Raw genomic sequence first — 21,960 nt, 5'->3', positions numbered from 1 at the left:
GATAATAGGAGCCTATATAAGAAAAAGCCCCAAATATTGGGACTGTCCCTATAAAATCAGGACATCTGGTCACCCTGTGTGGCTGTGGCCAAAAAAAAAAAAAAAAATCAGAGTAACAACCAAGCCCCATTTTAAAATGTCACCTGACTGGTGTGTGAATTGCAACAGCTGACACGTGGTGCTGTGCCTGGGGATGTGGGCATAGGCATAGTCTGATTTCTATATTCTCCCTAAACTACACCCAGGGAGGTGGGGCAGGAACTGACAAGCCTGCATGCTATGTGGGTGGCCACGGGTAGGATTCTGAGGGGCTGTTACGAAGCTTGCATGTGAAGAGAGGGAGAAATGGGGGCTGTGCCCATAAACGTCCCAGCCCGGCAGGGTGGGCCTTGGTGCCCCGTTACCAAGGTGTGAGCTGCCCTTGAACATGGCGCCAGTCAGTCTGGGGTGTGGCACCCAAAGCATCTCCCCAGGGCAGGGGCACAGGGCACCCCTCGTGGGAGGGCGGGCCTGGGCTTACAGAGGGGGCTTAGCCGCCTCTCCTAAGGGACCCGCTCTACCCTCAGGCACCTGCCCACCCCTACAGCTGTGTCCCTGTACAGGCTGTTCCCATCTCCTGTTAACCCCGCCCCCAGCCTGTGCCCCTCAGCAGGGTCCCGCCTCCGCCCCCGGGCCGCGTTGGCGGGAAGAGGAAAGCGCGGGACCCTTAAAGGCAGCAGCTTCAGCGTGCCCACGGCGCATGCGCGAGGAGTCGGTGTCCGCGCGTGATGATGACGTATGCGGAAGGACACGTCACCCTGCTCGGGAAGCTGCTGAGAGGCTGGGTGCCGGAGGGAGAGGTACGGCTAGGAGCGGGGAGAGGGGCTGGGGGTGCTCCCATTGCGAGCGGGGGGGTTCCCCCCACTCCCAGCTGCGGGAGGGTCTGGGGAGAGCCTGTGGTGGGAGGGGGGTACCTGACGCGGCTGGGGGAAGCCCCGGGGTGCTGAGGCAGCATGGCCTAGTGGTCAGAGCACTAGGCTGGGACTCAGGAGAACTGGGCTGTACTCCCGGCTCTGCCACTAGTCCGCTGGGTGGCCTTGGGCCAGTCACTTCCCTGCCACGTGCCTCAGTTTCCCCATCTGTAGCACAGTGATAATGATCCTTGGTAAAGCGCCTGGAGTCCTACGGATGACACGGGCTGTGTGAGAGCTGGGTAGTATTGCTAGTGGCTAGGGAGGAAGGCCAAGGTCTCGGGAGCCAGAGTCTCCTATTGAGAGGGGGGTGGGGAAAGTTCTGGTAATAAAGCCCAAGTTCTGGGAGGTGGCTGAGCTGCCCTGAGTCCCTGGCCAGACTTCCTCTCTGGAGGAGCAAGGGGAGGGACTCTAAGTGAGAGTGGGTGAAGAAACCATCCCATCTATTCACCTAGGGCCCATGATCGATTCAAAAGCAGGCCCAGATTGGTGTGTATTAAACAGCTAGAGGTGGACTATCCTCCCCACCCCCAGGCTCTCTCTCCATCATTAGGTTGCCTGCCCTTAGCTGAAGGTGAATAGCTCAGAACCCTAGTTGGAAGAAAGTAAAGGATTCTCTGGGAGTTCAGCAAATTGCCACAGGCAGGATCAATGGGCCAAACGTACATGGGACCTATCAACATTTGTGCTGATGAAAGATTCTGCCTTGATGACTGGAGGCTGAATTCCTCTTTTTCTACAGAACAGAAATCGCATGAGCAGCAGCAGGGCAGGTTCTCCGCTCCTGCCAGTGTATATTGTCCCTAAATTGGAGCAAGCACTTCTGTGGGTGAAAGGGGAGTGCAGTCTCCAAGATCAGTTAGCCCTTGTCTTCACTGATGACCAGTTAATGACAACCATGGTGGTAACTTTTGTAATGTGCGTGCTTATTCTCTGAAAACTGTGCTGGGACCCAACAAGTCTTTTCACGCAGGCCATTGAACAGTTATCAGGTGGTATCTGTTTTTTCTTATTGCCACCCAGTGCTGGCAATATAAAGCTGACAAACTCCATATCCCATTTCTAAGCTATCCAGCCCTGGGCTTGCATACTGTGTTTTTCTATCTTTAGTATAAGTTAGTTTAAAAAAAAAACAAACTCTTAGAAGGTGACTGACTACAGCTTACTTTTCCAAAGTGACTGTTCTTACTGCTTTGGGCCCAAACAGATCTTCCTGATTTATTTGTCCCTCTTCTCATCTTGCTCCTCAAAAATTGGCTGTGGGTAAGGCCATGTCATGGATCAAAGAAGGAGAGTTGACCATCATAGAGAGATTTTGTGCCAACATTATAAAGGTAAGACATAAACCTCAGTGCTATCTGTGACAACCAAGCATTTTCAAGATTGCTTCTCCATATTAGAGAAAAGAACTATCACTGTGAATGCTTCTGTAAAAAAATGCCACTGTACAGAACACATGTTAACTCTAGTACTGAATGTACATTCCTAAATTGTTTTCAGGGATGGAAAATTACACTGGCTTGAATCTTGTGGATGACCAGAGCCATTGATGCTCGTCAGTAGCAAGCTGGGATTCCCAGATTTCTAATATTTGTAGCGCTGTCTGATCAAGAGATACATTATTTTAAGATTCATTATCTTGTCATCCTCTTGCCCTTTCTCTCATTTCATTTCTGATAACCAGCATCATAAGAATCACTAGAGCTAGAAATTATTTTACCATCTAAAAGCAGATGGAAACCCCAGTTTTCAAATGGTATTACGTGTTTGTCTGTCTAGTGGTTTGAGAAATAATGGCTGTTAAAGTCATATGAGAATTGAAGAGGGGGTGGGAAGGATGCAGACAGACTATTTTAGATTCATATAATTCCAATTCTTCTTTTAAAAAATATTTATATTGAATGTAATATATCCCAATAGTTCTAGAAAACTGTCTGCCATACCCTCTGCAAGCAAGTCTTGAGAAACTTATGCTGTTGCTGACATAAGCATCTCTGTTTCCATGCTCAAAAAGAGCTGTAGATGCCCGGTGAAATTAAGGGGAGGAAATATCCATTTTAGGGGTGAAAGTCAGATTTTTCTCCATGTAGATGAGTTGGGTCTGTAGTTTCTCTTGAATGCTGAAATTGTAAATGCTTACAATACTGGCACTGTGGGACTCGGAATACCTGCTGAGTCTTCACTGACAGAAGGTGGTAATCACTTCATAGTGCTGTTCCAGGCTCTCTTGTATCTTAAATATGGTCAGTTCTCTGTCGCACAACAGGGTAAAGGAGAGCCAAAGGCAGTTTATGGTGAGTGCCACGGTCATAGTGCTTCAAATGGACTCTAAGCTAGGGTTACCAAAGAGCCATATGTACATCTATCTAGTAGCCTGTGTTCTTCTGTCTTTCGCTATTTTGACTCCCCTTCGCCCCCCGAACTTTACAGGGAGTCCATTAGATGGATTCTATACTAAAGGGGAGGCACTGCCAGGAGTTGGATGGATTAAGCTAATTGAGGTGGGACTCCAAGTTGGTTGTTAGCTTTCTAGTCTGTTTAGCCTTTCTTTTTCTTGCCATCTAGGCAGGTCCAATGCCCAAGCATGTCGCATTCATCATGGATGGGAATCGCCGTTATGCTCAGAAGTGCCACGTGAAGAGGCAGCAGGGGCATTCGGAGGGCTTCGACAAACTGGCACAGGTGGGGAGGACCTTCTGTATAGGTGCTTCTGGGTGACAGCGGTTTGGATGTTGGATCCCTGGTTCCAGTTTTCCTCAGCATTTTCTTTTTTCGTGCATGCACAATTGTCCCCTTTCTTAAAGGGAGTGGAATCTGGTATTTAGACCCTGGGGCTGGGAGTCAGAATTCCGGGGTTCTGTTCTCAGATCTACCATTGACCCCTGTGGCCTTGGGAGAGTCACTTAATCTCTCCTATTTACTCATCTGTAAAACAGGGAAATAATACCTACCTCACAGACCATGATGCCTAATGTTTATAAAGCACTTTCAGATCCTTTAGTGAAAGATTGCAAAGTACACAGTGTGATAGATATGACAATATCCTGGACAAACCTTACTGAACTGAGTCCAATACCTTTGGGATTCGATTAAATATGCAATTGTTTGTGTTATTGTGAGATTGTATGTAACTTCTCGGGGGGGGGGGGGTGCGGTGCTAATGTAATTCCTCCAGTTATTGGCCCTTTGAAGTCGTGTCGTTGTCGTCGCCCGCCCCCCCCCCCCCCCCCCCACCCCGGGAGAGGCTCATATATACTAGTTCAAACTCTTCTCTAGGGACCAACATCCAAAAAAGGGATTTTGGGATAAATAGCCTGTTGTTTAAACAGACTCAGAGCTTTTGATTCTGATCCAGCAAACAGACAAGACCCCCATCTGTGGAGGTCTCCAGTCCTTAAGGAAGGGTTGGATGGACTGACACCGACCAGACTTCTGGAGATTGGGGGGGCGGGGACGGGGTAATCTCCAAGATTATTAGCAAGCATTTAGGTTCTTTTATTGTTTTTGAATATGTTTCCTCTGTGAGGAGAAAGAAAGCAAGCAGGCTCATTTAGGCAATCTGTCTTTATTGCTGGGAATAACACAGTGAAGGCAGGGAACTGTTTAGCCTAGAAATCCTGGTCAGAAGGGAGAGAGATGGGTGTGGGGGCTGGAAGCCTGAAAGTCAGTGCTCTAGCTGGACCACTAAGAGGAAGTACAAGTGCACTTGCCATGAACTGACACATGCATTATTATATTATGTATTAATCTTTTCTCTTGTATGCTACAAGAAATGGTTTCCTTGGGTGGGTTAGTACTCGGTCTGTTCTGGAATTGACCTCTCTGGCTTAAATACTGTAAATGTTTTCAGCCCTCTGTGACCCTTCTGCTAGATGTTTATTTCACAAAAGTGGCTCATCCCTACTCCCTCTACCTAGGCTTCCGAGATTCTGCGCATTGTTATAACTTCTGTGGCTATAAAGAGTTCCTGGCCATAATAAGTGACTGTAGGAAGTGTTGGTGTAACTCTCCACTGAAGGTGCTCAGATTGGAACGTTAATGAAATGGAAAGGTGACAAATTCAAAACTGATGCAAAGAAATACTTTTTCCACACAGTGCGTAATTAGACTGTGAAACTCCATTGCCATATGATGTTGTTGAGGCCAGGAACTTTACGAGATTCAAATGAGATTTGCACATTTATATGGATAACAAGATATCCAGAGTTCTAACAGTTGATAGTTTGAGGGGTGGGGGGAAGGGAAGGTTGTTTTTTGTTTTGGTGTTTTTTTTTGTTTGTTTTGTTTGTGTTTGTTTTTGTTTTGGTGGTGTGTGTGGTTTTGGGTTTTGTTTGTTTGTTTTTAAGGTTCTGGAAGGGATATAAAACCTCATGAGTCAGGGTTTATGCCAATCTCTAACTATTAGGGGGTTAGCATGAGACTTTCATGGAAGTTGGGCTGTCCCACATCTACCTACTGTAAGTTTCTTCTAAAGCATCTGTCTCTGGACACTGTTGGAAACAGGGTGCTGAACTAGATGAATCTCTGGTCTGACCCGTTATGGCAATTCCTATGTTTCTAAATACTCCTTCTGTTTTACTGGCTGTTCTTAGAAAACACTGTAATCTACCCTGTAACAGGCCCTACACTCCATGTTTAGGTTCTGAGCAGGGGTAAAGAAAGGTTATATTTGTTCAAGCCAAGATTATTTTCCAGAGTCCTTTGAGGTGAACCTGGAATCTTTATAGAACTAGGGCCATGGTAGACTCTCTTCTTTTTCTTTTCTTTCCTTTTTGTCCCAGTCATTGTTAGTGTAGTGATGAACTTCCGTGAAGTTCACACACTTGCTGAGATCTGGTGCTCTGAGTCAGTGGGGTACACAGAGGTCTTCCATGGGGTACATCAGCTCATTTAGATATTTGCCTAGTTTTACCACAGGCTGCATAAAAAGCACTACCGAAGACAGTACAAACTAAAATTTCACGCAGACAATGACTTGTTTGTACTGCTCTATATATTATACACTGAAATGTAAGTACAATATTTATATTCCAATTGACTTATTTTATAATTGTATGGTAGAAATGAGAAAGTCAGGAATTTTTCAGTAAGAGTGTGCTGTTACACTTGTATTTTTATGTCTGATTTTGTAAGCATGTAACTTTTAATTGAGATGAAACTTGGGGGTACACAAGACAAATCAGACTCTGAAAGGGGTACAGTAGTCGGTAAAGGTTTTGAGTCACTGCTCTGAGTGACTCCATTTTTCCTCTTGCAGACGCTGAGGTGGTGCTTGAATCTGGATATCCGGGAGGTCACGGTCTATGCATTTAGCATTGAGAACTTTAAACGCTCCGAGGAGGAGGTGGATGGGCTGATGGAGCTGGCGAGGCAAAAATTTAGCCGCCTGCTGGAAGAACAGTAAGATCCTCTCAAGCCCACGCCGAGAGGGCGAAATAAATTTGGGGCAAAGGGAGAAATGGCAGTAAGGGATGTTAAAGTGATGTTGTGATGTGATGTGTTAATCTGCATTAACTCAATGAAAGCAGCTGTATATGTCTCCAGCTGGAGACCTGGATTCAGTGTGGATTTATATGACCACAGAGAGGCAATTTAATGTTCAACAACTTGGCACATTTATTTTTGTCTGCGTGCAACGTGCGACAAAAAGAATGAAAGCCCTGACTTTTGTGACATCAGAAGAACTGTCAGGGGACAGGGTTAGAATAAAGGGGGCTGGGTTAGCGTAGTTCAGTTTTTAGGTGAATTGGTAAAGGTAGAGAGGGGCTGGAATATTGGAGAGGTGCTGTACATCAGGACTGAAGTAGGCTGAAAACTTGTATAGCACCGGTTTGCACCGTACTGGACTTGAGCCAGCGTTGTCATTCTCCACTCAGGAGCTGGTACTGGAATACAAAGGTGGTTGTGGATTTCAGGATAGCTCTACTAGGAGAGTGTCTCTTCTGTCCAAAATAACTATATAATGAGCACGTTTCCTGTCGGCATTGTTTTTCCCTTGTTGATGCACTAGTCTCCCCTCCAATTGGAAATTAGTGATAGGTGAATAGCCACTACTAATTCTAGTTGCCCGTACCCCTCTTAATTTCTGCTTAGTAAAACGCAGGAAAATAATCACTTGTATAAAAATCTTTCTTGTGATGAATTTAATAGCCTCTAAGTATGGCACACAATGCACTATCCCACAACTATAATCCTTACCTTGGTTCTTTTTTGGACAATTATTGAACTATTTCTGTGTGTCGGGAAACTGGGTTACTTTTATTTTTAAATTTCCCTTGAAGAAATGGCTAGAGCTCTAGTGATGATCAAATTCAGGTTGCCTGTAAACAATTTCAACACTACAGGCCTCACTGCCAGTTACATCAGGTCTTCATTTCACCTATGATGTTATGACCCTCTTCCATAATAGATGTTAGGAGTGCCAGATGTGACTTACAGGCAATAGGTAGGCCCTACCAAATTCACAGCAATGAAAAATGCATCATGGACCGTGAAAACTGGTCTTTTGTATACTTTTACCCTATAACAATATTTCTCAAACTGAGGGTCCTGACCCAAAAGGCCATTGTGGGGGGGGTCATGGTATTGCAACCCTTACTTCTGCACTGCCCCCAGAGCTGGGCGGCCAGAGAGCCACAGCTGCTGGCTGAGTCTCCAGCTCTGAAGGCAGTGACATTATCAGCGGCAGCACAAAAGTAAGGGTGGCATTGGGGAGGGGAGTCATCACTCTTTGGGGGAGGTTGATGTGGGGCTTTACGTGTTTATATTGCTGGTTTTAAATACATACTCATGCTTTCTTACAACACTGTGAAACTTAAGATTTTTAAAATGCTATGACGTGAAACTTACGAAAATGGACTGTGAATTTGGTAGGGCTATGGCACGCCTGCTGTTGATCAGAGCCCAGCTGCTCTCCTCAGCCTTTGTTGTTCTGTGTAGGGAGAATTTGAAGAAGCATGGTGTGCGTATCCGTGTCCTTGGGGACCTGCCACTTCTGCCACTGGATATTCAGGAATTGATTGCCCAGGCTGTGCTGGCAACCAGGAACTACAACAAGTGAGTAATACACAATTCAAAGTTGCAGAGACACTGTATCCATCCCATGCTCTTGGAAGTGGAGATTCAACAGACACTGCACATTGTCCCTTTCTGCCTTTTTCCCCATAAGCATGCATCAGTGTTCTAGATAGATTCTTCTTTCTGTTACCTGCTGGGTCCTTTGTTGAGTTAGTTTCTTTCACATTTTTCAGGTGTTTCCTGAATGTCTGCTTTGCATACACGTCAAGACATGAAATCAGCAATGCAGTGAGAGAGATGGCCTGGGGAGTGGAACAAGGACTACTTGAACCTAGGTAACTCATGTGTCTTGCTCTAATGACCCTAGTCTACCCACATCCCCCTCACAGCTTCTGGGATTACTGTGCAGTCTTCCAGAGGTGCAACAACATAAGAGCCATTGCTTTAAAATCCAGTCTGTTTCTGGATGTCCCCATTAGGATGGTGGCATGAAATAAAGCAGGGTGGATTTGATTTAAATCAAATTGATTTAAATCACTAGTCAGGAATACTCTATTTAATCATGGATTTCTACATAAAAGTGCATTCTTGTTGGTTGTTATAACCTTAATACATATTCTTCACAACACACAAATAGATGTAGGTTTCATTTTAGAAGGTACACACTATACATTTTTAAAGTGATTTACTTTGAAAACTTTTCAGATTTAGTTTTACAGCTATATCAGAAAATGAATGACTGTTTGGTTATTTCAGTTATCTAAGGTAACTGAAGCAGATAGTTCACCTCCCAATGACTTCATAAATATCTCCAGTTCAACAGGTTAATCATTAATATTTGGAGGATTTTCTTGCCATGCTGTATTAGGAGGGGAACATCACCAGACAGACCTTTAAATTGTTTTATTTAACTAAAACAACAAGGTTATGTATTCTGGATTGTTTTCTTCAACAGCAAACATATACTATTTTAACAAAACAAGCATATGAATTTTTGAATTTTTAAACATTCAAGTTTTTTAAAATCAGGTTTATTGTTGTTAATTGTTTAACTAAAATAGTTAAATTAAAGATTAAAAAAAAAAAAAGTTAAATAGACTATGTCAGCCAGGTCAACATGAGAAACTTAAAATATTGGCTTCTACAGCTAACTCAGTCGTCTTCACCTTCATTTTCCTGTTTGTTCATAATCTGGAGAAGAAAAACAAGCTTTCCTGCTTTTTCAGGTCCCAAACAATTTCTCAATTTGGAATGAATTAGTCCAAAGAAATAATATTTTCTTTCTACACAGGCAGAAGAAGCTACTGCTGTTAAAAGTGAGATTATTACTTCAACAGTCTCTGAATCCAAGTGCTTAAGTGACTGCCACCAGTTCACTGGTGTGACTTTCTTTAAAACATCATCAGCAAACCTATATTTCTTGAATGGTTCACCCTTAGCTCAGAAGTTATTATAGTTGGCATTATGGAGGGATGATTGCTGGATGTCCATGTCCTAGCCAACTCCTCTTCTTCAGCAGTTAAGGTTTGACCCTGGTACCGAGTATTGAGAATACTTGCAAGAAAATGAGCTGGAGATAGTGCTTGTCCCATTCATTTTTTTTTTTTAATGCTTGTAATTTAACTCTGTCATTGCATATTTCTCTTTTTAAGATCTCATTCCGTTCCTTTCAAATTTCAACAGCGTCAGCAATAAAACAGCTATTTCCCTGCATTTTGTTCAAGGCTACAGAAATAGGCTTCAGGGTACTCGGCATGTGTTCAACATTTCTCTTAAGCCCAATGTTGAGAACTTTGGCTGTGACAGTGCCATCTATTTTTCACAATTTTGTTCACAAACTGTCATCAAATTAGGCCAGTTCTTGATATTGTGCTCAAAACAGTCCACTGCTGAGTTCCATTGCACGTCTTGTGGGAAAGTTAGCTTGGTTCCTCCCACTTTTTTCAGAGCAGCTGCTGCAAAGTGGTTATTACAGAAGTATTTTGCAATTTCAACAACATTAGCCTTTAGTTCTGGAACACTGAAGTCTTTGGCTAGGATGTGCATCAAATGAGCACTGCAACCATATGTTATTAGCTTGGGACTCTCTTCTAAATTTCTTCTAACCTTGGATACATTTGCAGCATTTTCTGTGACCAAGCTGTGTAATAGACATTTGAATTTTTTTTTCACGGTTTGTTATAGCTTTTACTGCTACTTCTTGTAAGTATCCTGCTGTGTGTGCATTTCCTGAAGTATCAAGTGTTTCTGTAAGGAAAACCTTCTCTTCTGTTGTCACACAAGCACATACAACAGGATCATTATGGAGATCGCTCCACCATCAAGACTCAGGTTAACAATTTTACCTCTAGACCTTTTGCACACTGCTCAATTTCTCTTTCATACACTTTATCCAGCAATTTGCCTGCGACATCTGCTCTGTTGGGTGGACTGTATCCTGGTCTTAATGACTGAACCATGTTAATTAAATGTGGGTTCTCAATCATATGGAAAGGAGAGTTTGTTGCATAAACAAACCGGGCAATTTTTTCATCAATTACCTCTTTTTGTAATCTGCTGGTTCCTATCACAAACTTATCTATAGTTGTTTCTGGATGATGGAGATGTTTGTTTTTTCTTTTTGCTACAGGTGATATACTGTGGCTATGTGACATACATGATGTGACTGAAACACTATCATTGGCAGATAACTCTGAAACTATAGAAAACGATGGTGATCTTAAAAGTGGATAGTCTTCAGAATCCTGTATGTTGAGGATGGATTCTCCTAAACAAAATAAGTCAATGCAGTTATTTAATTATTATTACGATACTGCTCATTTAGTATTACTCATTGTATTCACTGACACTCAGTACTACTTTAAAGGTGAAATTGTAAAAGGAAGATCTGCCTATTTCAGCCATTTATTTTTTTTATCACAACTGCATCTAAAATGATAGTACCATAGAGTAACAACTATATTTTTTGCTCAAACATGAGAATTCAAGAATAGTCCATAAAGAAGACAGGCAGTCCTTAAGAAAGAAGTATGAAATAAAAAAGCTTACCAACCTGAAGATCCTACATGTTCCTTTCATCATCTTCAACGCAGCTTCCTCCTGAGAAGGAACACTTCTCATGATGTTGTTTCATCCGGGCAACCAGGCCTTGCATTTCTTTGTTTGCATTTTGCATGCATGCCTCTCTTACCTACAGGTAGAGGAACTTAATTAAAATATTCCCAAACTGGGTCTCTCTTACGGCCTGCTGCCATTATAGGTTTTCCCTTCTAGTGAGAGAATGGTATGGTAGATCTCAAATCAATGAAGGCTACACTCAAAAAGACCTCAAGATTTCTTGAATATGCTGCTCCAATAGTTTCACTTTTGTTTCTACTGCCTGTCCCTCCCTTCTCACATTTATCTCCAGACTTCTTCTCCTTGTCCAGATCTATTCTGCCCCCCCAACAATCTTCTATTCATTGAACTTTTTGAAACTTTGCACTTTGAGAGAGAGGTAAGGGATTGACTGTGTGTACACAAATTTGCAGAGGGACAATAGGGTTTAGGTCTGTAATTTCTCACCTCAATATATTATTTATTTATTTAAAAACATTTTTGCTGTTAACAAGCATGTTATCTCTGGAGACACAAATCCACAGTTTGAGAACTGCTTAACTAAACATTTCTGATGGTATCTTCTAGACTGAGCATTGAGTCCCTTTGGGTAGATAAAGATTAACCTAAATAATCTATAACGAAACCCCTGGAACCTCACAAGGTTAGGTCCCTAATCCATTAATTTTTGGAACTAGTTTATAAAACTTTTCTTAAACATTACATGACTATATTGTCTCATACTATAGAATTAGAATTTATAGTCTCTATTCCATGATGAGATATCTTTGAGCTATAATGTATCTTAATTAAAACTATCTTTAGATAGGTATTTTCCTCAAAAAGCATTTTATCAAAAAAAATCCGACTTAAAAAAAAAATCGGATTTTTTTTTTTTTTTTAATTTAATCATTTACTTTTTTCCAGGGTGGATAAAAATAACTGGGAGAGCAAGACTGCTTTTGATCAAAAGACTTCAATGTGGAATGTTCTATATGTGGTGATAAAGAATTCAGGGGTGATGGGTTTACAAGGTCTTTCAGCGAATAGTCAGTCCTCTCTCTCCACCACTGCTAACCACACTTGACAGGATAATGAGTTGCTCTTTAAAAGGGTGCTGGATGTGATTCCAAAACTGGTCCCTGGAGTGCTTGCTTGTGGCTCACAGAGAGCTGGTTAGTCATATGATGCTGGCCTCTCCTTATTTCCAGCTGCTGGACTGCATAAAAAAACCAACCACAATTATATCAAATACCTTAATATTGAGATCGATTCTGTGCCCCTTTCCATCCCCTTTGTGCTATGGGCCCTAGCCCTTTTATAAGGGGATCCCCAGCATGGAGAAGTCCCAACAGCTGTGGAGCTGGCATAGCAAGCGCCTACACTGCCTTCTCCACAATTTCCTGGCACGGGGGGACAGAGAGGGGGTGCGCCCAGGACACACTGGTGCTGTGGAGTGTCAAGGCCAATACCTTCCCCTGGATGTACATCAGATTGCTTTGCAATGTCCAGTCTTAAACTGAGTCCTTGTTTCAGGTAACCCATCTATGCTACAAGTACAGACATGTAGGCGACCATGTTACAATGCAGTTGTCTTAAACTGGTTCCACCCCGCTTCAATTGTAGTGTGTGGGATCTTAACTATGTCTCTTAACGAAGCTAAAGCTTTGGATACACCCAGCAGGAATTCTAAGATCTCACCTACACTGTAAATTTGAACTGTGTTGTAACTAGTTTAGGGAGCAAACATGTGGTAACCCGTAGGGTATATAGGCCCTTACTTTACAGGTTTTGATAGCTACACAAAACTTTTTTTTTTTTTTTTTTTTTTGGTCCCAATACACCCATAAATGCCATTTTAAAGAGACAGTAACACCACAGCGCCTTGATTTGGTAAGTTGTGTAGTCCATCAGTTAATGTATTGTAAAAACAGGATGATTCCTTAAAAATTTCACCTGATATTTTGTCATATTTTCCCTACTGGCCCTTAGGCATTCACTGATTCCAATCAGATTAGTTTATAGTGACTGAAAATTACTATATGGCCTTAGATAACCTGGTGATGAGTACAGTACAAGAACCTGAATGGAACAAAAGTGAGCTGGAGGGTCTCAATTCAGTTCCAGTGTTTATGGCATAAAAGATGCCTTGACAGTTGGCTTCCTTGCTGGCAGTCTCAGTTGTGAGGTCAAGTAACAAATGGATTATAGAGACTGAACTCCCCGCTCCAGCATGGAGAGGGGATAGAGTTGAGATGGTCAGGAGAGGGGAAGGCGCTTGCACTGCCACTGTCTGTGCTGTAGATCTCTTCAATCTCTGGTGTTCTCTGTCCAGAACCGCAAACTCATACCTTTGTAAGTAGGCCTAGTAACTCTGATTTCATGGTGTCGTCACTGTCAGGTTATGAAAGTGATCTTATTAATGGGAGGTCTCTCTGTCTGTCTCTCTTTCTCTCAGCGATGTGTCAGAGTCATTGCTCGATAAATGTCTCTACACCAACAACTCCCCCAACCCAGACCTCCTGATACGAACCTCTGGAGAGGTCCGGCTTAGTGACTTCTTGCTCTGGCAGGTAAAACCTCTGTCTTGTCCTCAAAATATTCCGTATTTGCGTAACAGGCCTTTCTTCTGAGCCCAGGAGTCAGCTGAAGTGAGAACCTCTTCAGAAACCAGTCATGTCTTGGCACCAGCAATTCACTGGATGGTCTAAATCCCAGGGAAAATCCCAATATGAGCTTTTTCCATCTCTCCTGACTTCAGGGTGCTCTAATGCACTCCAGTGCAACAAACTGGAGATTGTAATTGTCCTGAAAACACTTAAAATAAGAAATCACAGTCTAGTTCACAAGTTGGTGAAGAGACTGATTTGTACCTTCCTTGTTCATTCTCTCACTCATGTCAGTCCAAGTTTTAGATTATCCGAAACTGGGAACTATCTGGCAACAGTCTGGCAACATATATCCCTGGGATGTGATGGAAGGAATGTGTGATGAGCATCCACTCTTAGCTGTGAATGTTCAGAGGGAAAGGTTTAAAAGGACATTATCAGGTTTAAAAATAATAGATTTAAGACTAGCTTGTCAATATGCACTTTATTTCTGTTTATTTCCTTTTCTATTTCTTGTGCGCTAGAGCAGTGCTGTAAAGTTTGGGCTGCAAACAATGCAGAAACATGTTGGAATCAAACTGCTTTTCAGTTAAATTAGAGGGGGGGGGGGAAACAAACTTGTTTGGACCCTAAATTACCTGCTGCCTTTAAACAATCACTGATCATGTCTCAGTTACCAGCTCTGCAGATGACAAGTTTGCAGATGTTCTCTAATCTGAGTTGTGACTTGCTTCTAAATTGTCCTGCCCTTCTCCTCCAAAAGTTTGGGGTACACATGTACTCTGGGCAGATATGAACATCATAAGCGAATGTTGGTCTCACTACTTTCATTCATCAACTCACCAGTGAGGTAAAGGATTAATGGCCTTGAAGAATGAACTACATCATTAAGGGTCCCTCCAGGTGGTGCCTGAGCCAACTTGACAGGGCATTAGTGGGAAATGTACATTCCTACAACACTTGTTATAAATGGAGTTCTTCATTATGTCAGTCTGGCATTCTTCATCAGCACAGTTTCCCCAATAGCAGTTTGTAATAATATTAGAAGTGGAGGTTCTGACGAGCTGAATCCTTGCTTTCCTTCGTTCTTGCTTCTCCTCATAGTGCAATCCTGTAATGTAGACCTATAACAAACTGAATGGCAACACAGAGAAGGGCACAACAGCTGTCACCCAATAATATGTCTGACAAATACCTTTATGCCATGTATCTGCGCTGGTAAAATGAGTTTGTTCAACTTCTAGTCTACATTGGAGAATGGGAGAAAGTGGCCAAGAAATGGATCAGACGTTCTGGAGAAGTTATTAAGTGGTGTGAGGGTTGTGTGTACTGCAGTGGTGACACTGGAAGTGTGTCCTATACAACATGACAGCCCTGAAACAGGAGTTATTCTGATGCTGATGAAGCTAATTTGAAATATTGAAGGGAATGTCTTAATTGTTATATTTATCTGAAACAAAATGAGAACTTAAAATTCTTTAGACTTTATATAGCGTTTTTTAAATCTTGAAAGAACTATACAGACAAGAGCAGTCCATGCAATGTCCCTGGAAGGTAAAGCATTATCCACATCTTGCAGAAATCCTAGCAGAAGAATTACATAACTTTCCCAAGTCTTTAGAAGGAGTTGATGGCAAAACCAAGATTTAAGTGGAAAACTCCTGGCTCCCAGTCCTATGATGTCACCACTGTGTCTCAAATCCAATGTGCAGTTAAAATGATATTAAGGGGGGGGGGGAAAGGAATCATACAAGATGTCCTATGATAAATGGTGGTCCAGAGGTCTTGTTTCGATCACTAATATGAACCTGTCATCCATCCCTGACCCAGGCTCCAACAGTCATGTGATGCTGTTTTAGTTTTGATGCTTAATTTACTAGCAATAGATTCTCTTAAGACTGATGTAGCAGTCTAACCCTGCCTGCATATTGTACTAAGGATGGAAGGCCCTTGCAGTCCCAACGGTAGAAACAAACAGGTGGAAATAGAACAGTGTTGAGCTGACTCTGAATTTCCTGGCTGTTGTGGTTTTAATTTAAACCCCCTTCATCCAAATGGCATGTTATCATCCCTCAGAGGGATAATTGTTGCTCAATGCTTCCCAGCCTTCTCCTATTAAAATTTCACACAACCAGTCCGATAAATCAGGCTGTGTTGTAATTCTTGGAATACTGTATTGGACAGCCTCATGTACGCATGCAGGCAGGACCTGATAAACAAATCCTATGAGAGTCCCTGCCTGGGAAGCTCTGGCATGGCTTGTGACTGACACAGCCACTTCTTGATGATTTTCATCCCTAGGTATTAAATTCTTGGTGATCTTGCTTTCTGCAGACATCCCACTCATGCTTGGTCTTTCAGTCTGTGCTGTGGCCAGAATATTCCTTCTGGAACTTGTGTGAGGCTATCCTTCGGTTCCAGATGAACCACAGCGCTTTACAGGTAAGAGCACTAGCGAGGAAGAGCCCAAGACTATATATTGTCTACACAAATCAGTAATATGCTGGAGGCCAGGAGAGCATGTGTGTAACGTAGCCTAGTAAGTATTAGAAACATTGCAATTAACCATGTTTGGATAAACTAGTGATATGTCTAGTCAGACACTGTTTCGATAGTGGCCTACAGCAGATGTTCAGTGGTGGGGTGAGTACAATGATGCACCATATCAGCACTTGTCTGGTGGCTGGGGTGGCTTCTGCAGAATGTTTCACAAAACAATTTCTAGCCTTTATAATAATGATGGCGTAGAAAATCGGAGCCAATGCTGATCTGACCTGATTCAATACCGTTTGCCTGAGCTTGCAGATAAAAGAAACTGCTCTGACAGCTGGGATCCTCCCCTGTTCATTTCATTAGAGTGTTCATTCTGAAGCATAATGATACATTGTAATACAATTAACTCATCGACTGATGATCATTTTAATAGAAATAGCCAGACACTTTGGGATTCAGGGCAGCACTGAAATACCACTACTTCTTCCATAAGTAATGAGAAGGTGAAAAGCCCCCAAAATGCTTCAGACTTCTTATAGGCTTGTCATTGATCATGTCATTTGGGTTGCACCTCAATGTGACAACACATAAAATGTAAACAAATTCCCCTTATCTCACTTAATTGCTTTAATGTTCTCATTTATTTTGAGGGTATAATAGTGTTTTTAACCAGGCTCATTGTAATTACTCTGAAAATTGTAATTAATGTTACCTAAATGTAGTTAACCCCAACTTCAAGGTATTAACATGTAAATTCCCAACTCTCTGGGAGCGTTCTTATCCTATCCCTTTCAAACATGCAGATTGTTGAAAAATAAGCAAATTAATGTTTTTACTGCAATTCTATTCATTTAATATTCTCTGCTTTCCATTTAGTTTTCTTTCTGACGTAGATTGATTTAACTAAGTAAGGAGGAATTTCTCCATCGGTGCTACGGCTTATTAAGTATGGGTTACTAAAACAGCCAAAAGTGAAACTGACTGTGGCTAGCTGTCATAATAGCTTCAAAGCTGTTAGCCCCATACATACTGAGATTAGGCCAGCTATCTCGTGGCAACCGGAAATCAGTTGAGGGTGTCTCTGCAGAAGTTGGTTAAAGATCTTAGCCAAAACTTGTTTGAATTTCTAATTTTGTTTTTGGCTTTATTTGGTACTTGTGTTCCCATGTATTACTAACGAATACAGTCCAATACAAGGATTTATTTAAAAAAAAAAAAAAGTTACTCTATTTAAAATGAGTTACTGCTGCTAGACCAAGTTTTATAGGAACTCCGCATTTTCCAGTTGCTAGTACTGTCACTCATATCCTCATTTAAGAAGAGTTGCTAGTGCCTTAATTAAATGAATAACCAAGATTACTTCATCAGCCTTACACTTTGGATAGTGCTCCACATTGGTACATGAAAATTGAGTTAGATTTCCAGGCCCGTTCTCTCTCTCGAGCATCAGGGGTTGTACATGCTACTGGGAGTGTATTTAGGCTTTGTGGGAGGAGAGCTCCTTGTCATTCTAAAGCAGCGATACTCAGACTGGCGCTTAGGAGCCACAAGTGGCTCTTTAATGTGTCTTTTGCAGCTCTTTGCAGCGTATGATATTAAAACACTGTGATTTAATTATTTATTAATCAGGATACTTTTACTATGTTATTAACCAATTGTAGAATACTTGGTCAGTCATTTCGCTGTGAGAATAATGTATCAAAATAGTAAATGAAGCAATGAATTCAAACTACTGTGGCTCTTTTGGGTGATGTTGATCGCTAATTTAGCTCTTGAGCCACTGAGGTCAGAGTATCACTGCTTTAAAATAACCACTGAAGCCTCAGAAGGAGCTGGGATGATGGCACATGAAGAAAGTCCCATCCAAGGCCAAGGAGGGTCCGCGTAGGTGTGGGATGAATTGTGAAGAGAAGGAAGTATGTCAATGAAGATATGATAGGGTTTTGGTGGCTTGACTTCTGCTGCTAGATGACCGTGAATTTTATCAGTTGAGGAGGTTTATTTTGGGAGGGGATTTCTGCACTGTCAGGACAGTTTTTGGAGACTGGGGGAGCCCCGAAGGGCTGGTACGGTTGAGGGTTTGAAAGCTAGCAGAAGGGACATGTCGAAGGCGTTTATCGCTTTGTGGGAGTATTGGACAGTTACCTTCCTCCCCTTCCACCTCTGTTGGGACCAAACTGCCTCACGGTGCCATCTGCCATTCTGCAGCATAGGTTGTGCAGCATATAGGCTGGGGCTTTCTAATCCCAGATCATACAACTTCAGGCTTTTGAGCACCCCATTAATTGCTCTACAGTGGGCCCACAATTCAGTAGAGAGACTAGGAGTTTAGTACATGGCACTGGTATGTAGTAGTGAGGCAGCTGTAATCTGAGTTGCTCTGTGATAAATGGGGAGGAGGGTAGTGGAAATGATTAAGGAGAGATTGGTCAGCAAGCCACTTCCATTGAAATGAAGACATCAAGTCCCTCCTGGTAAACAGGCACTCTGTCCAGAGGCAGAAATCCTATGTAGAAGAGTTCAGTTATCTTGTATTTCAAACAGGCAACGCTATGCCTGTGGAACATACCTCAATTGAATGGCTCATCCAAGCACATAAAGAGTGCTTCTGCTCACACTACTAGCAGCAAGAAAGTTAAACTGGCATCTAAAAATCTCTCATAGACTTCCTCACTGGAGTGAGTTGGGGGTTATTCCCACTTTTTATGGCTACTGTTTGTCTTGTTGCTTACTTGAAAGGACAGCACTACCTTGGTATGTTTGCCATTTTGTTGTCACAACCCTAGAGTTAGAAATATTTTTAAAACAAAGCTTATTTTTGTGGAAAGCGTTGGGGAGACTCCTAAATCCATTTTTTAAAAAAAAAGTCTCCATTCATGTAGATTTCTAGTATTCAAAGCTTCATGACTGCAGACTTCAAAATGCGATGTGGAGAGAAATCAAACTATTTTTGTACTAGAAAATTTCAATACTTAAATCGGTTACCTTTCTATAGCCCCCATACTGTGTCTTAAATCAGTGCATTATTAAGTCCAAAGTGTCATCTGGGTGGTGGTGAGTCTGCTCTCACTTTCTGCTGAAGCAGATTACTTCAAACAGCTGGTCATCAGATGGTAGACTTGCCCCATAAACCATTGTCCTGATTCCTATAACGCCACCTTTGAACAGCTTTGAGAACCGGTTCAAAGGATTCTGGGATGGCTTTGACAGGGACTGTTTCGTGTACATGGCTTTGTGGTTTGAGAGCTCTGTTGTAAACTAGTTTCTTTAGCTCTGATTCAGATACTTGAGGTTTTTCCGCTGGCAGTCACCGCCTTTTTTCCATTTTAAAAATGAGTATGTGACCAGACCTAGGTCTCGGTGAAGGGTTCCTCAAGGATTTTCTTGTACCCTCTCCAGTCAATCAAACAGCTGCCTAACAGTACAGGAGATTCACACCGGGCCTATTTTAGGTTTAATCTACAGATTGATAGCTAAGTAAGCAGCGACTTATTTTTGCTGCAACCTGTTCTGCCATGTATCAGCACCACAGAAAGAGAAATGAGCGGAAAGAGCCAGTAAAACGCTAATACTCTTGCTTTTCACTTCAGAAGGCCAGAGATTTGCACATGGAGGAAAGGAAGCGGCAGCAGCTGGAAAGTGACCAGGCTTATGTAACAAACAAGCTGCAACAGGAAGGGTCTGCATCCCATGGAGACTCTCAGCGCCGACGGACACTATTGCAGAAATACACTGCCCTGCGGGAAGAGAGAACCCAGGGCTTTCTGCAGGCCCTAGAGCACAAAAGAGTGGACTTCCTTGAAAGATTGTGTACAGTGTCTGCATGACCTGGATAGGCCTTGTGACGGTGAATATGAGCAGTGTTAGATATAACACTACTGCTAGGCCAGAGGAATTCACTATGTGGGGGGATGGGGAGGGGGGTCCACACTGGTGATGCAAGACTGGTACAAGATTTTATATTCAAAGTGGCACTATCCAAAGGGCAGAAGCTGAGTACTAAGTACTACTTCTGTAAATGCCACTGGGGAAGGTAACGTGTCAGGATGGTCTTGCCTCCTGCCTCTAAAAATGGAGAAAGGAATGCAATGCCTCCTCTCTTCTCTGCTGCCTGACTCTTTGCATCTCTGGGTATTTTTGTGACCAGCAGTTGACTAGAATGAACTTCCAATGTGGTTAAGGCTTCTTGTGAGTCAGCTGAGGCAAAAGAACCCAATTCTCTCTTAAATCTGCCTTGGGATCCTGTGCTTCAATTCCTACTGCCACTTTCAGTGAGATTTGTTTATTATAACAACGTGGGTGGTCAGCTCTTCCAAAGAAGCATGCTATTCCCATTCTGTGTGGAAAGAATTGTTTATGGTGGGGACCTGCTATGAGCTGTGGCAAAAAAATATTCTCCATAAATCATTTTCTTGTCAAATTTTTCCTTCTTTGCCCTCCTTGACTTTTTGTTCCAGGTTTTGATACATCTGCTGCTGGCTTTCAAAGAGCTGTAGCAAAATATAGACCCTCTTCCATGCTGTATAGAGGAAGAAGTTGTTACTGGCCCTTAATATCCTCTTGTACTTGCATTCTTGTTCCATTATCCTCTCTACAGTATTGAAAGAAGGAAGGGCACAGGTGTCTTTTTCCAATATCAGGCACAATACTTGTATTTGTTTATTATTATTATTTTGGAAGAGGTGTGGAGAAAGAACTGGCTGTGAATCAAATACCTTGTTAAAAAGAACTTGTCTGAGGCAGGGAGATAACTTAGCTAAAGCCAGCTACATCATGAACTACTAAATGAGTGTAAGACTCAATCCACATGTACAGCTTTTCCCCTTCTGCTTCAGAGTATTGGGATGGCCTTAGCTCAAGAACATGGGGACTAAGATGAATCCATGTTTCCTACTCAATATGGTTTAAAGATGACCTGTAGAGGCTCTTAACAGGGATGGTTTGTGTGGCTGTGGAGTAATTTGATAATGGGAAAGACTCAAATGGGCACTGTACTACCTGTTTTGAATTCCCTACTGGCAGGGAGATGGACTAGCTGACATTCTAGTTTTTTGCATCTCTGATTTATGTGCTTTTGTATGGCCAAAACCAACTGAACATGTCTCCACAATGTTTTTTCTGAGGCACATTCAAATGCAATATCAGCTTTTGCTGTTTTTAAAGTGTTCCTTTTACCTCCAGTTAAAAAAAATGCAGATTTGAAAGACTTAAGTAGTGCAAACAGCACCCTGAAAATTATTGTGAAGAGGATCATTAAAATGTCAAACATGAATAAAGCATTTTACTACAAAACCTTTTTAAAATTAGCTGAAAATTTAAAACTATCGTAAGCTGCTTTTTAAAGATTTAGTGAAGACGATGCCCAGGTCTAGTGGTGGTGGTGGTGGTGTTCCTTAACGAATATGTGACTCCCCACTTTATGCCTGTTGAGATGGAGTGAATTAGCAGATTTTCTGATTTGGTGATGTGCTGGAAGCCTGAGACATTGGCTGAATAAACCACCTTCCAGTGCATCCTCTTGTGTAAATAGCTAATGCTAACTCCCAAATAATGCATCGTGAGATCTATGGGTAATGAAGGCTGTCAATTTTATAGTGTTTATCTACCTGCATTTCATTTAATCCTTTCTTTACCTTTCAAGAGGTTTTCTGTGGAAATTGTTCTTAAGTTCCCTGCTCTCTTATCCTTAAAGAGCTGGATTTCTCTGCAGTCTAAATTTTACAGGGCACGTAGAGCCCTAGCACAGGACTTGGGAGCCCGTTCCACTGTACCCTTCAGGGACTAGAGAATAGGTT

The 21,960-nt window shown here is 42.2% G+C and overlaps 1 protein-coding gene across 1 annotated transcript; it reads left to right on the top strand.

The window, feature by feature from the left end:
- Positions 1 to 780: 780 nt before the first annotated feature.
- DHDDS (dehydrodolichyl diphosphate synthase subunit) lies at positions 781 to 20,591 on the top strand. The gene is made up of 9 exons (XM_054011893.1): positions 781 to 839; positions 2,158 to 2,284; positions 3,516 to 3,632; positions 6,208 to 6,350; positions 7,890 to 8,006; positions 8,201 to 8,302; positions 13,522 to 13,636; positions 16,007 to 16,114; positions 19,756 to 20,591. The coding sequence occupies exons 2-9, from the start codon at positions 2,222 to 2,224 to the stop codon at positions 19,990 to 19,992; spliced, it is 1,002 nt and encodes a 333-aa protein (XP_053867868.1). The 5' UTR covers positions 781 to 839; positions 2,158 to 2,221; the 3' UTR covers positions 19,993 to 20,591.
- The last annotated feature ends 1,369 nt before the right edge of the window (positions 20,592 to 21,960 follow it).

The sequence above is a fragment of the Malaclemys terrapin genome, chromosome 22, assembly GCF_027887155.1.
Source record: "Malaclemys terrapin pileata isolate rMalTer1 chromosome 22, rMalTer1.hap1, whole genome shotgun sequence".
Lineage (NCBI taxonomy): Eukaryota > Metazoa > Chordata > Testudines > Emydidae > Malaclemys > Malaclemys terrapin.
This window is presented reverse-complemented; position numbering and strand designations above follow the sequence as displayed.